Source organism: Gymnoscopelus microlampas (genome assembly GCF_963454915.1).
Source record: "Gymnoscopelus microlampas genome assembly, chromosome: 13".
NCBI classification, from domain to species: domain Eukaryota; kingdom Metazoa; phylum Chordata; class Actinopteri; order Myctophiformes; family Myctophidae; genus Gymnoscopelus; species Gymnoscopelus microlampas.
The window spans coordinates 36,485,723-36,502,080 of NC_139950.1; the positions used below are offsets into that span (position 1 = coordinate 36,485,723).

The 16,358-nt window shown below is 44.2% G+C and overlaps 1 protein-coding gene across 4 annotated transcripts in view; it reads right to left on the reverse strand.

The window, feature by feature from the left end:
* ltbp1 (latent transforming growth factor beta binding protein 1) overlaps positions 1-16,358 on the reverse strand; it is a 146,140-nt gene that overhangs the window by 66,314 nt on the left and 63,468 nt on the right. For all 4 annotated transcript variants that reach the window (XM_084075325.1, XM_084075324.1, XM_084075326.1 and 1 more), the window contains exons 9-10: positions 10,352-10,411; positions 4,524-4,646 (exon numbers count right to left, since the gene is read on the reverse strand). In XM_084075325.1, the coding sequence (XP_083931451.1) occupies positions 4,524-4,646; positions 10,352-10,411 (183 nt within the window). The remainder of the gene's footprint in view (positions 1-4,523; positions 4,647-10,351; positions 10,412-16,358) is intronic.

The window sequence follows — 16,358 nt, forward strand, 5'->3', positions numbered from 1 at the left end:
GAATACCAAACTTGTACTTGTAACAGAGTATTTCTACAATAGGGTATTGATACTTTTACTCAAGTAAAACATTTGAGTACTTCTTCCATCACTGACCTTCACAGACAGATAAGTTATTTCTTTAGATGGTTAGGCCTAATTGTGCTCGGGGATGAGTAAAGAAGTGTTGACAAAAATTACACTTCTCTCCGTTGAAAATACTTCAGCTGTCGAACGACACGTCACATGACACTTTTTTTTGCTGAAGCATAAATTAGGCTTTGATGTCCATGTTTTACCTCCAAATAATAGTGAGCAGAGAGAGCAAAACGTTGTTGAAACCTGTCCCAATGTCTTCACTCGGCTAACATTTAGCCCCCTTGGGCAGCTTGTGTGCAATGATATTGTCAAAACAGACAGAAAGTGTTCTCAGGTTTCTCTTGATTATGTTAAAGTGTGTGTGAGTGTGTGTGTGTGTGTGTGTGTGTGTGTGTGTGTGTGTGTGTGTGTGTGTGTGTGTGTGTGTGTGTGTGTGTGTGTGTGTGTGTGTGTGTGTGTGCTCCTGCGAGGGGAAGTGTGGATGCACTTGATGACTACATGAGTACACACTCACACATACTGTACTATCAAGTATCGCTGTACACACACGCGCACACACACACACACACACACACACACACACACACACACACACACACACACACACACACACACACACACACACACACACACACACACACACACACACACACACACACACACACACACACACACACACACACACATCCCTGTCCCTCAACTCCTCAGTAACAATTGTGATGGCGCCACAATGTCTCAAACCTCAAGGCTCGGACAGTCACGGGAAATCGGCCATGACAAGCAACAATCATGCTCCCATAGCCTACTCTGTTCCCTTTCCTCTGGTCCAGTCCTAAGTCACCCCTCCCTGGTCCCCTTCCCCCAGAGACCCGCCTGTTACCCTCTCACCCCCCTCCCTCTCACCCTTCACTCCAGACCCCCTGCACACAGCCATATCCATGCCAGTGATGGAGCTCAGCCAAAACCCCCAATTAGGACATCACACAGTCCTCCTGCCACTTATCTACTGTAGTTCACAGGCTGGGGCTGACAGACCTGACTCTTTCACAGTCACAGTAGCAGGGCTCACTTAAGACCTGAGGCCGATTCTACAAATGTCTTCTAAATCCTATACAGTTTTCTGAAAAGCTTATGTTGCTATATCAGTGGTGCTCAAACTTTTTCATCTCAAAATATTTTGTTCCAGGCTATTTTCACAATGTTTGCCTCTTTCTTACATACTTTTTGACAATGTGTCCGATTCGTCATTAAAAAGGTCTTAAAAGTCCTTAAATTGACACTTTAGAAATGTACAGATGTTGGTTTGTTTACTGTTGAGTGAGAGAACAATGTTGGACATTAAGCTAATCATCTGGGGACCCCCCCAAAATAATTTGGGGACCCCCTGGGGGTCCCGACCCACAGGTTGAGAACCACTGAGTTAGACGTTAGATGTTCTCCATAATAAGATACTGGTGGAATGTGTTGGAATTTGAACGGACACACAGGGCCTACCATATTTGGAGCCGAATCACATATGGAATTTTAAGTGCTCAAATTATGTTTTATTTTTAACCTTTTTAAGCCTCAAAATGTGGACATTGCACAACCGGAATAGTTTCACAGTTACTGTACGGATGTGTCGCAACGTGATAAAAAGGTTAAATGCCGTTTTACTCAGCACTGCACATGGAAAGCATTCTTTTATTAGTCTGCACTCGTAGTGCTCTTGCAGCAGACTGTGAGACTGAGGGTGATGACTCATTCCACGACATGGTTCGTATTAGAGGTAATAATGACTTCAGATTGGTTACTATTAAAGTGACGGACATTCCAAGGCAATCCGAGGCAGAACAGCAAATCAAATCAGTTCGTTTTTGTGAGCTTGTCGTTCGGCTATTTTCAGCGAAAGCTTTCCCCACAATAACAGAAAACAGAAATATATACTAGTATTAAAAGATACTAGTATTGAGCACTGAGGGACTCCGGTTACCCATATGGGGTTTAAGTGGTTCAAATTAAGTGTTAGAGAATCTTTTGCCCATTATTCTATCGAGAGACCTTTATACAAGGGCTGATTTGGAAACACTGAGCAAGAAGATCCTCCTTTTCTTGTCTTTTTTTTTATATAACACAAAGGTCATTGCTCTTAAGTGAATGTGTAACACACCCCCCCCCCCCTTCTATCTGAACAACCGTGGTGCATGACAAGTATTAGGGCAGTGCTGATAAGAAGCATACACACTCCATGGACATCATATAGAAGGTAAGAGATAGAGAGAGAGGAGAGAGGAGAAACAGAGAGGGGGGGTGGGGGGGGGGGGTGGCGGAGTGGGAGAAGCCCCCAAGGACAAAGCCAGGTGGTCCGAGAGGCAGAGAGAGCTTGACTCAAGTCCCTACTGTCTAGGATTGGGATCCGGAACCGGAGGAATCGTAGGAACCAGGAATCGGTTCCATCACATTTAGAACCGTTGCCAGAACCGGTTTGATCACACTGTATACAATTACAAGTTTGAGTGGTTCTCAAACTTTTACATTTCAAGGATCCCCAGTTTGACCACAAACTCCCATTTGATACGTTTTTTAATACACTGTAAAAACTATGTTACAATTAATATTTGTAACATAATTATTACAGTGTTTACACATTTTGAAAACAATATTAGTTTTCCGGTTCATGGCCCATAATTGAATGGACGAGACCACCGTGAACAACATGCTGGAACCAGCGAATGGTGGTTCCTGTTGAATTAATATACCTGTCCATGTTCATAGAGGGGTATCTAAATAAGATTGATTTAAATAAGATTGAGGGGGCGGGGGGGGGGTGTTAGAGACACAATGTTGGGCCGTCTCTGATTAACCCATTAAAACCGGGAAAGCATCTGTGACATAATAGATTTCTTTGGCTCTTCAAAAATAGCAGATCTACAAGCTCATAGCGCGTCACTTTGTGCCGCGCTATGAGCTTGTAGATCTGCTATTTTAGAAAAATCGTGCAAGTGTGTACATGTGTATTTTTAAAGAGAACATTTTTAACGCAAATCTTTCCTTCTGGGGGTCCCTGGAACAAAATATTTTGAGATGGGGGGTCGGCGGCCAAACACATAGAATTTTGGGTGGTCCTTAACATGAAAAGGTTTTGCGCACCACTGAACATACGTTTTTCAGGATTTAGAAGACATTGTGTAGAATCAGGTCTTAATGGGATAATTTCCCATGTCTCCCATCTCCTTGTAAGGACAAGCTGGATGCTGAGCTCCTTGGAGTCATCATGGGCGACGTGGTGATGAATGGCTGCTGCCCGCTCGGCATTCATTAGCCGTGAGATAAATAGGGGATAGCCAGGAGACACATGGCTAGTGGTGTAAAGTCAAATTTTGAAAATAGCAGATCTACAAGCGATGTGACGCGTTGTGAGCTTGTAGATCAGCTATTTTCTAAATATTTTTTATACATTTACCTCAAAATTGTACTACAGTACTTGAGTAAATGTACTGTACTTAGTTACTGTACACCGCTGGGTATACCTACATCCCCAAGGCACACACAAAGGCACACACACACACACACACACACACACACACACACACACACACACACACACACACACACACACACACACACACACACACACACACACACACACACGTTTACAACACAATAAGGTAAGATGTGCTCGGCTACGTGTCACGATTGAAGGACGTTGTTGATTAGTTGAGCTACATCCAAAAAAATGCAGAATCAGAGTCTCACACCAGGATCTCAGTCCATCTAAACGTCATCTTCTGTTTCTGCTCCTCCTCTCAGATATGAAAAATGAGATCTGTGGGCCTTGGTAATATGTTGTGGCTTGTGCTCCAATCCATGCTCATGGGCAGAACCTGATTAATATGATAAACACCATGCTTCCGTTCCATCCATGCACTTTCATTTGTTTCCACGCATTCATATGCATGTCAACAAACACACAGTGTTAGCAGCAGCATTCACAGCTCTTTGTCTATGCTTGTAGCGCACATTTGACAGTGAAATGAAAACATCCGACGTGTGTGTTTCCTGTGTCTTTTGGAAACATCAGTCATAATGCTGTGGGAACATGACCAAGGATGCAACTCTGCGGTTCAGAAACCAGCATGCAAATATGATTTTGTGTCAAGATTTCTGTTCAAATGTACAGTACAGAGGAGAGGAGAGGAGAGGAGAGGAGAGGAGAGGAGAGGAGACACAGTGGAAGGATTGCATCGGAGCCTTAGAGAGTTGCGTCACCTCGGGGGCAGAAAACAGCGCCGGTCACGTGGTTCGTGTAAACTCGAAATAGTGACAAACGCTCATAGACTTCCGGCTCAGGGCTTTGTCACTATTATTCGCCAATAGAAGGCTCTGTAAAAGACTGGCCCGATGAAGTGAACGGGAGGTGACGCAACTCTCCTTATATGGCTCTAGATTGCATGTTCCAGACTTACGTATGCAGGTGGAGAGTGTGGGGTCGGGAACGTAGTCAGGCTTACATCTGCATCTGTAGCTTCCCAGTGTGTTCAGGCACTCTCCATTGGGACACACTCCCTGGAGCTGGCACTCATTAAAGTCTGCAAATCAACATAAGTACAGATAATAACACAATTAATTTAATTAGTCCCAATGTTCGCTTTAGCCGCCTGGACGAACTGTTGGTACCACTGTTACAGGCTGTGCTGGTTTTATTTGGCCAATGTTCTCTTTATTAAGTTGCATTATGTTACGTTTGCTGAGTCACTAATTAAAAAGCCAGCATACAGTACACCCACGTTAGAATAAAGGGGAAAAAAACACTTTGACCCTGGCGTTCTTATTTTGGGCCTGTTATTATAGGTGGAAATGTTCAAACAATTTTCAAAATCTTAAACAACGTATGTATGTTTTTTGTACAACAAAGTACAGTATATAGGGCTTCAGTGGTTAATGTATTGGCATTTTGCTTGGTTCTGTAAATATAAGTGCAGTCTTAAGAAATCAGGATCTTAGCACATTACAGGGCTGTTGTTGTATAAACAAAAGTCTATGTTTATTCTGTAAGCTGTGAAAGACCTTGGTTATTTCCTCAGCTCAAGGTTCAAGGGGCTAACCACTTAAACCCTACTGTATATATGGTACTTCGTAATAGTCGTAATATCTACAAGCTCACAACGCATCAGAGGATGATGCGTTTTGAGCTTGTAGATCGGGATATTTCTGCTCAATGTTCACCTTTTATGACATGCCTAGCTGCACTGGGGTTCATAGACGGGGCTCAAGCTCAACGGTGGACTAGATACCCACTCTGACCGTGTCACATTTATTCACGTTACTCTACGCCGCAGAGTAACGCGAATAAATGTGACTCTCGTAGAGTCTACGAGACGAGAAGAGAGCTTGACATGATCAACCGAAAAGTTTCCTTAATGGATGGGAAGATCAACTGAGACCAGGAGAAACATTCTGGATCCCATTCAACAACACCAGCTGCTGCTTAAATGTGATAAACACAACCTATATTTGTTTTGATATTATTCCGCTTTCCAATATGAATTTGGTTATAGACAAACGCTGAATTTGAAGCATGTGTCGGGGAATTTCAGTCCAAAATCTTTTCGCTTCCAAGATTCCATCTGTTCTCTTTTTCCACTTCTCCTGTTGTTCGAAAGGTCCAGGATTTGAACCTAGCATGTGCAGTCATCCTTGATTATACCGTCTTCTCACCACAACGTTCAAAAGATGGTTCCCTGTAAATTAATTTCCCAAATACAGGCCAGGATAAGCAGAATGCACACAGGAGATGTGAATAATGCTACTGCATACAGGAGTGCGCGGTAGGCGACAGCCAGCCTATCATTTTGAGAGGTTTCATGCGGACCATGAATATTTCATGGGGTTGCATCATAGTCATGCCTTTACCAGAGTGAGGACGTTCCGTTTAGCGCTGTCAAACAGTGCCAGAATCACTTGGATCTTATTGCAGGTGACATTTTCCATCCTCGGGGCAGGTGAACGAGGGCATTTCTGAAACCTGTCTAGCTTCGCGGGACAGTTGATCCAAATCACCTTTTTTATGCACAGAACCTTAAAAGCAGGTGAGGATAAAGGTGTCAGCGTTTTTTCTTTCACAACATCATCGTCTCCTGCCAGGAATATCAATGACGGGCGGCCGTTGTGCATCCTGTTTAATTAAAGAGCCAAAGCATGTTTCCAGCAGCATAACTCACATCTGTTCCTCCAGGCCACACCCCATCACGCCTGTCAATCATCCCCCCACACATGATAATTATCCTGAGGCCATAAAACGCCTTTTGCGATGAACCGAGAAGAAAGAGGGAGATTGGATTGAGTCTGTGAGTGCTGTTTTGGCCCCTCAGGTTGACGTGTGATGTGTTCAGATCTGATTTATAATAAAGATGCCCATCGGGAAGGTAAATAACCATTTTCTCCCCCAAAAACTGCACTCTGAGATGGACTGTTTTCTGATTAAGATCATTTTTCATGTCTCCCTTTACTGGACAGCACAGATGGGGTGTAACAACACTCTGGGAAGGAGAGTGCTCACGTGTCACTGCCATGCTGCGAATACATTTCATCCACCCCCTGCCGAGCAGCGACGAGCGCATTAACGACCGTAACACGTCTCCGTCTCGTCTCGGTGCCCATTGTCAACCAGTTAAACCCTACGTACTTGACCGGGGTCCCCCATGGATCAATATTGGCCCCCTCCTTTTAGCCCTCTACACCGAATTTCTTCGAGGAAAATAGCAAAGCTAAGAGCTCACACAACGTGTCGCAACGCAAATAATAATATATATATATATTTACGTTTTGGAAATGTTTGAAACATGGTGGACAGTGGTTATTAAGCATGGCCCCCGCCAACAAAAGGGTCTACGTAGGATGCAACCTGTAGGCTACGTGAAATCAGTGCCCGCTGAGAGAGCCGGGCAGCGTGCCAGGGACCTAGCACTACACACAGCATCAGGTGAACCCTGTGAACTCAACTGACACAATATCTGTTTAATTATGCGCGCAACACCTACACGTACTGTGAGGACAGTACAGCTGAGCACACACCGACAGGCACGCGGCACAGACACGCTCACAAGCTGGAGTGCGGGACAAGCCACGCACATGTGTCTACATGCACACGCATGCACGGCACGAGCACTCGCTCGGAACACGTGCACGCACAGACACATACTGTACTGTCTGTATGTACGTATGCACACGCGCTAGCTTTGTAAAAGCTAGAGCAACCCTCCACTTTGATCCCCTCCCTCATACTGCTCCCAGACACAGTGGCACCACATCTGGTGGTGAGTAAACACAGACACACAGACACACAGACACAGACACACACACACACACACACACACACACACACACACACACACACACACACACACACACACACACACACACACACACACACACACACACACACACACACACACACACACACACACACACACACACACAAACACCTACAGTAGCTGAAACCCAAGTAGAATTCAAGGGACGTGGGCTGAAGACAATTGGAAAGGAGGGAATTGTAGTAATGAAATGAGAAAAATAATAACTATTGAAGAAGAAGAAGAAGAATAGTTAGGATGTGGTGGATTACAGAGAGACACAGCACCTCAAGAGAGAGAGCCAAGTATAGGGCTCTTAGGACTCTGCTTCACACACACACACACACACACACACACACACACACACACACACACACACACACACACACACACACACACACACACACACACACACACACACACACACACACACACACACACACACACACACACACACACACACGTCTTCCCAGACTGGCAGCGCTCCGACTCGGCAGCAGCAGGTCTCTCGGCTCTCCTTTCAGAGCCCTTTCCCCCGCTAGCCGCAAGCCTGGCAACCACCAGGGTGCCGTGGCACCATGCCACACCAAAACAACCCAATGGTGACAGTGAAACCTGGGCCCTCTGTTGGTGCTGTCAGGAACCACAAAGCTTACGTCAGTGTGGTCGTTGCGGAGACCAATGTTTATTACGGCGTGGCTCTGTAGGAGGTGAACCGTCTAGAAATAGGTCTGTCTGTGTGTTTGTCTGGGGCAAATCACAAACCGCTCCAGCGATCAGCGCCAAATTTCATTTGCACGCTGCCAGTATGCCCGCATTTTTTCCCCCCGCGTGTTTAATATTATTGATAATATTTAACTTTTATATCATAAAATTAAAGTCAATGGCGGTTGGATTGAGCTGAAACCTTGGCCAACGTATTACGTCATAAAGACGATCAACGTTACAGACTGGCCACACAAAGCCTGAGATCCACATGGAAGCCACGCTGTTATTACGCTGTCTCTGTGTAGATCACTCTCCCGTGATGCAAATGTGTCACCCAGATAAGGTTGGGATCCGATACCGCATCCAAAATTGAGGAACCGGAATCGATTCCATCGCGTTTGGTGCCGTTTCCGGCACACTGTCACTTTCACACTGTCTGCTAAACAATTACAATACCGGGGGTCCTCAAACTTTTACATTTCAAGGACCACCATAACTCCGAGAGTGTACAAATGGAACCAAACTGACCCGTACACTAGAGTTACAGACCCTATAGGAATTGTTAAAGGGAACCGTTAAGTAAAGTAACCGAAAGCGTTAAAATCCTTAAGGATTTCAACCCTGCCAGTGCCTCTGTCTCCCTATATCACTCTCACGTGTGCAAATGTGTCACCCTGAGGTTGCTGCAACTCAACTACGCACACCTCTAGGTTGCCTTGTGTTGTTAGGTAAAGATGAGGTGATTATCAATATAAAAACATATTGTCAAACCTGGACAGTTCTTTACTGGAAACAAAACTGACTCTGGTGGCCCAGCCAGTTAATTGGATCCATATTGTATCAGGAATTCATTCTGAATTGGATGGAGTTACTTTTCACAAGTTACTGCTGTTAGCAACTGCCCCAATTGACACTTCATTCTCTGTAAACCAAAACAATTCTCGAGTCGTGACGAGAAACTTAGTGTTTTGTATTTTGAATTTAAAGGAATTTCTTGCCTCATCTACGGAGCCCTTTAAACTGAAGGCATTATTCTTTCATGAGTTTCTCTCTCACGCTACGCCGTGGTCCCACCACACCAAACCAGCAGAGAGCCAGTTGTACCACAGAGCAGGGCAAAGGCCTGCATTCAGGGCTGGAGAAAGGCTTGACTGCTTCAGGGCTCATGAATGATTTGAATGAGTCCGTGATCTGAATCCTCAGTCCTACCATATACACACAGGAACCGAGGCTAGTTTTTTCATGTATGCTCAAAAAAAGAAAACGCCTCCAATGCACACACACACCTCCACAATCCTCATCACCATCTCCAGCACTCCTCTTTTCTTGAGTAGAATTATGACTGACAGGGTGAGGACAGGTTCAAAAGCCACCTTGTTCGAGAGCAGGCCTGATTCAGTGTGTCTCTCAAGAGCTGTCCAACTGTCCACTGTTCTGTTGAAACCGTCTACTGTGATCACATCCACATTTAATACTGGTGAGAGAGATTTATAAATTATGGCAGTGGCTTCTCTCTCACCTCAAACCCTGCATCTCTGGCAACATGTTTACCTCTGAATACATCACGCCTGATTAGTGAGGAGAAGAAATTTAGGATGAAATGAAGGAACGAAGGCAAGAACGAAAGAAAGACAAACGAACAAAGGCAGCAGGTTTCAGTGCATTTCAGGCTGAGCTGCCCTTCACACAGATGTGGTCGTGAGGAGTTGACATTGCGTCCCCTGAGAGAGGGAGCCAGACCGCCCGCACAGACGGGTGTAGCACCAGTAGATGGCGCTCTCTACAGGTACAGCCCACAAAGTGCCAAGAGAGAGAGAGAGAGAGGGTGTCAAACGCAGGGACCACGTGTGAAAACAAACACGCTGGGGGAGAGGGTGAGAGAGAGAATGATCTCCTTGTCAAAAAGACATATACGCATTTCATGTCCATGACTTTTTTCCAGACTTCCCCTTTTTTCTATTTTCATTTTCATTTTCTCTCTCTCTCTCTCTCTCTCTCCCTCCCTCTCTGTTGCAAGGTTTTTGTATGCGCGCCTGGTGACAAATCACTTGTTTGAGCCTCATTTCTCTCAGCCGATGCCGCTGAGAAAACAATAGACTTTCTTCCCTCGCCCTCTGTGGGAGTCAAACATAAAGTAAACAATGCCGGTGCGGCAGGAGCAGTGTTGGACAAGTGTGGCACGATGTGGCATGGAGTGTGTATGTGTGTGTATGTGTGAGGTGCTGTGCTCTTACCTTGACAGTGAGAGTTGTTGATGCGCTTGTAGCCCTGGGGGCAGTCGATCAGTGGGATGGCTAAAAGCAATATTGAAGAGATTGATTGAAATGATAGGAGATAGAATGAGAAGGGAAAAAAAGATGTTACATGTTAATAGCCTTATCATAGTTCCCCTTTAAACAATATTTAACACCATGAAATGACAAGAAAATATTTGCAGTGGCACACGTATATCTGTGTTTTACAGACTGTGGTTAATCTTCTTGTATTCTATTTCTATTTCTTGTGGAGAATCTAGAATCTTTCTGAAAAATCTAAGATGGAGTCAGACTGGAGTTCTCAAATAGACAGCCCCATTCTCAACTCTTTATTTATGTATGTATGTATTTATTTATTTACCAGGGACAGTGCACTTTAATCAACATGTCAGTTTTCACATCCATGTAAACGAGCCAGAGTATAGCCAGAAGCTAATCATCTGTAGTCCCTGAGCAGGCTGTGCAAGTGGTGATATAACTATCCATACAAAAACAGACATATCAATACAGTACAAGACAAGTAAACATAGTACAGGACAGAACAATTACAGTAAAATATGAGAAATTACACCAGTGACAAATAGAGCTGATAATTACCCATGATTACAAAGCACTATCTTGTGCTGCTGCTGAAAAATTTATTATATTCTCTCAGATGTCATACATTTACAAGTGCATGTACAGAGGCATAAGTGCACGCTCACGTTCACACAACCAAAACAAATGTCACCTATTGTCATTGTCGTGTGAAGGCCAACTGCACAGCGAGAGAAGGTAGGGTGGTTGTTACTCTGGTTTATCACAAATGACAGGGTGTTTTATGCACCACTTTGATCTCCAATCACTAATTCATGGCTTTGCCTCGAGAGCAATCTCTCAGCTTACCACCAGATACTTATAGCTGCTCTGGTGACTAGAAAAGCATCTCTGCTCATGCCGAAGGGAAATGAGATTTTGGCAAAAAAAAAAAAAACATTCACCATATACAGTAAAACAAAAAAAAATCCTCATTTGCACCTGGTGATTTCATCAATGAAATGAAATGATCAGATTGATGCAGCCAGGTCATACTGTAGCAGATCACATTGTACACGCATGAGATGCAACTGATCAAGGCTACGAGTGAGCTTAATTTCCACCAAGGCATTTAACCCATTTAAAACAGGGAAAGCATCTGTGTGATTTTAGATTTCTTTTGCGTTGGCTATTCAAAAATAGAAGATGCTGTTTTTGAACATTTTTGAAAATGTGTTTTGAATTTTTTAACACAAATCTTCTATTCTGGGGGTCCCTGGCCAAACATTTTCAGATGGGGGTCCACGGCCAAACATACATCATTTTGGGGTTCCTTGAGTTTGAGAACTACTGATTTAGAAGGCATTTGTAGAATCGGCCTCGGGTCTTAATGAGTTAAATTGATTTTCTTTCCCCCCGGTCTTTGAACTTGCATGGCAAAACAGGTGTAAGACATCGTCCTGTCCCCCCCCCCCTCCCTGCTACTTCCAAATGCCAAACATCATATATCCATGCTGCTTCATCTCGGAAAGGTTGACGCTAATTACTTGCATGGTAAAATGCCACAGAATGCCGCCAACATCTGGTTGACAAGTTCTCTGGTTGAGTTTGAATGAGCGATAGAGACGGAGAGAGAGAGTGATGGGGGGGGGGTAGAGGGAGAGGGGGGGACAAGAGAGCAGAGAGAGGAAGAGAGGGAGGGAGGGAGGGAGGGGGGGCTAGGCTTACATACATAGAAGAACAACAGAATGAGGCAGAGGCAGAGAGAGAGAGAGAGAGAGAGCAAGAGAGAGAGAGAGAGAGAGAGAGAGAGAGAGAGAGAGAGAGAGAGAGAGAGAGAGAGAGAGAGAGAGAGAGAGAGAGCAAGAGAGCAAGAGATAGAGAGAGAGAGACAAAAGCAGAGCCACAATATACTGTAGTAAACAACAGAGCCACAGACAGCGTGTGTGTGTGAGGGAGAGAGAGCAAGAGACAGACAGAGAGAGAGAGAGAGAGAGCAGACACACAGCATGATGACAGGGAAAGAAAAGGTAAAGAGAATATGACAGAGGCAGAGGCAGCCTGAGGACACGGCTCCTGAAAGGTATTGAAATCACATTTCCCATGTTACCCCTGGCTCAGAATAAAGCCACCCACTTCTAAGCTGAGAGGAGTGACACGGACTGGAAAAGTCAAACTCCAAACTCTCCTCGAGCAGAGCTAAGTGGCTCTAGACTCGTAAGAGGCTAGCGGTGGACAAAGGCACCCAGTGGCGAGGTGGTACCCAAATACCTGGACAAGGAGATTGTTCTAACTTACTCAACAGGAGAACAAACAAGGCGATGTTTGTTTGCGGGTAAAGCCCAATTTATATACCAGCTACAAGTGTCTCCGGGGGCACAATGAGGTGGTTCATGAGTGCATGTCTGCACAGAAACGCTAACCTTACGCCCCCTGCCATTCCTGGGGACGAAACAGAGGGCCGGGGGAACACTGGGTCTTTGTAGCGCCTCCCACAGTCCTCTCTGTTTGGAAGTTAACACTGCGTTCTGTTTGGTTTGTTGAGAAATAATATAGACTTGGGAATGGAGAGGCAGTGATGGAAGAAGTACTCACATTTTATAGTATCAATACCTTATTGTAGAAATAGCCTGTTGCAAGTGCAAGTTCGGTATTACAAATTTACTTGAGTGAAAGTACAAAAGTATTGGCATCAAATTGTACTTAAAAGTACCAAAAGTAAAAGTACTCATTGTGCAGAAGGTCCCATTTCCCATTTATACTTATATGTATAAAAAATAGAAAATAGCCGATCTTTGCGACGCGTAATAGTGTTGTAGTAAGCATCCGTATGCACACGCATAAGCGCAGTATATACTGCCTGAACTAACCTTGCAGGCTACGTATCATTACGTTACTAAATGTACTTAGTTACTTTCCACCGCTGTGGAGAGGTCAGGAGAATAACTCTCTCTTTCTGTTACTTTGTGTGGTTCAGTGATCTGTGGTTGTTGTTGTTGTGTCTGACACAGCTATAAACCCTAACATTTCCATCTACTCCTAAGCAACCAGACCTGAACAGAGTCATCCGAGGTAAAGAGTTTTCAACTCTAATACTTTGCGGTGAATCAAATAGAGTTGATATACTGTAGACGAAGGAGGCCCCGCAGAGTCCAGAACTAAATAAGCTGCTTTGCTATTATATGATAGCAATCAAATGAAAAGGGTTTAATCTATTTGTGGAGAGCTCTCCTTGCTAATGGTACTTTGATATCTGTCTGAACGCTGAGGAACGATAGTCTGTTCTCTGGGACAAATTAGCTTTTTATTTACTTCCTCTGAGGGCATTCAAGTGAAACTAACCCCCACCCCAACAACGCGCAACTGCCTCCCCCGTCTGATTTTAAGGGGAACCCATAGCAAACATGTAAATACACAATTATATGAGGACGGACGCAAACCCACACATACTCAATAGCACGCACGTATTCTCATGCTCTAGATCCCATAACTTTGGCTTTGGGGAGAAATTCCAAATTTCTATAAAAGGGAGCCGGGAGTTTGGGACGGCTACCAGCTACCGCACATGGAACAGAGCTTCAGCCAAGCTCCTAATCTCCTTCCCTCCTGCCTACTCTGGCTAACAACCTCTCTAAAATAAGCCACAAGGGGGCAGGAAGCAAGGGGGAGAGGGGTGGTGGTGGTGGTGGGAGGGGGGCACACCGAATGCCAGAGAGGCATTTAGTGCCCCCCCCCCCTGGAAATAAACCCCAGGGTGAACGTCGCCCGTCTTTTTATACCCAGATAAACACAAGGGCGGTATAATGTTCCTCACTCGCAGTGACTCGGCTGCTTTATTCTGCCTGTTGCCAGCTGATGCACGGTGCACTTTAACCACTTAAAGCCTCTATTCTTAGTAAAGGGACCTGAGTTACAACTGTATTTGGACCAGGTTTTTTCTGTCTACACCAATTCTCACAATGCGACGCATTGTGAGCTTGTAGATCTGCAATTGTTGGCGAATGTCCCCCCCCCCAGCTAGGCATGCTGGGGTTCAATCCCGAGAGCATTTACAAATGAACACTGAACATTTGACTGTGTGCAGAGAGAGAGAGAGGTTCATGCGGCTGCATTGAGACACATTTAAAGGTGTAGGTTTCAAGGCAGCTGCACCTTTTGGCTCCAAATGTATCGTGGGACGATGTTTTTTTTAGATGTACCAGGTTATTATGATAATGCTACACAGTAAAAGTCCTGAGTGTTCATTTAATTCTACGAGTGTAAAAAATTACACTCACACAGTTAAATCAGCACTCTAGGATTTTACAGTGTACAATTATATCCTTGAAATACTGTGGCGGTGTATCTCTTACAGACAGGATGACAGTGGATTAAATGTTGTCACTCTGAATATATTGGTGTTGGAATGTAGGGACATTGTATATTAGTCTTACTAGTGTGTCATGGAGAACTCATGCTGGGAGACACGGCGAGGTTTCCCCGCCGTCACTCACATGTCAGTGTGACTCTGAACAATGGCTTTCTAAGAGCTCTCACTCTTGCCGATATATTGTAGTTACACTGCGGTGCCAAATATGGCTTGCGATATTTGTCATTTCATTTGAATGAATGTCACTGAGCTACATTTTTCTTGCATGCCTTTATGCTTCCTACGTCAAGCACACAAGTCCAGAACGTGGAATGAAATGTCAATTCAGATTAATTTAAAGCTTCTGTATATAGTTTGTTTCTGTCTGAGGCTGGCTCCCCACAATTTTCAGACATTTGTTAGCATTGCAGCGTATCAGCGTTTCCAAACTTTAAACAAGTGAGTGGGAGAGATGAAGTTGATATGTCTGGATCGGGGAGTCTGCGTCTGTTCAAGCGGCAATTCATCCAAATATGGACAAAACACAGCGTTATGTCGTAATGCCTGGCTGTGAGAAACAAAAGAAAGTAGTGACTAGTTTGGGAACCACCGAAAAGTGAGATTCTTTACAAAGAATGTTGTTAGGTGAGTCAGTAATACCCACGGATCCATGTTTTAAGAGGAATTGGATTGTTCCTGGAAAACAAGACAGGACCAAGGAAGGACTGGAGTCTGCTCCGTTTGCCATGTGAGTCAGCACAGACACACTTATGTGTGTTTGACTGAACTCACTGTTTCCTCCACTGCCCACACCCACTACCTTCCTCTAATGTCCTCTTTGCCCCCACATGTCATTTTCTTGCTGAAAACCTCCCCCCCTCCCCCCACCTTTTCAGCGGAACTTTTCAAATGTGTCAACTGACTCTGCCTCAGGACAGGCAGGGTCTAAAGGCTAAAAAGTGTGAGAAGTACATCTCTCATAAAAAAAGCAGTGGTGTAAAGTAACTAAGTAAATGTACTCAAGCACTGTACTTAAGTAAAATCTTTAGGTATTTTTACTTTCTTCAGTATTTACAATTTTCAATACTTTTACTTCTACCCCACTACATCTCAGAGGAAAGGATTGTACTTTTACTCCACTACAATTATATGAAAACTTCAGTTACTTTGTAGATTTGGATTATTATTACAAAACACACTAACCACTTCAGCCGTTCAGCCGTAAAAAAATAGCCGATCTACAAGCTCAGCTATTTTCAAAATATTTTTAATACATTTTGAACTTGTGAAATGGGACATTCTGCACAATGAGTACTTTTACTTTTGGTACTTTAAGTATATTTTGATGCAGATACTTTTGTACTTTTACTGAAGTACATTTTGAATAAGGGACTTCTACTTGTAACAGACGTCAGTAAAATGTATGAGCTCAGCATCTATTGTGGACCAGACAGTACTGTAAGTTTTCACCTTGTGGAGACTTTTCACAGGGTTGAGAGATGTGTGCATTTAACTGGAAGCAGAGCTTATCCCAGTTTCCCTCTGTCTTACAAACACATCACAATGATTATTTGTCTCTCCAAAACATCTAATAAAGACCAACTTAGTTCCAAAACCTCTTTC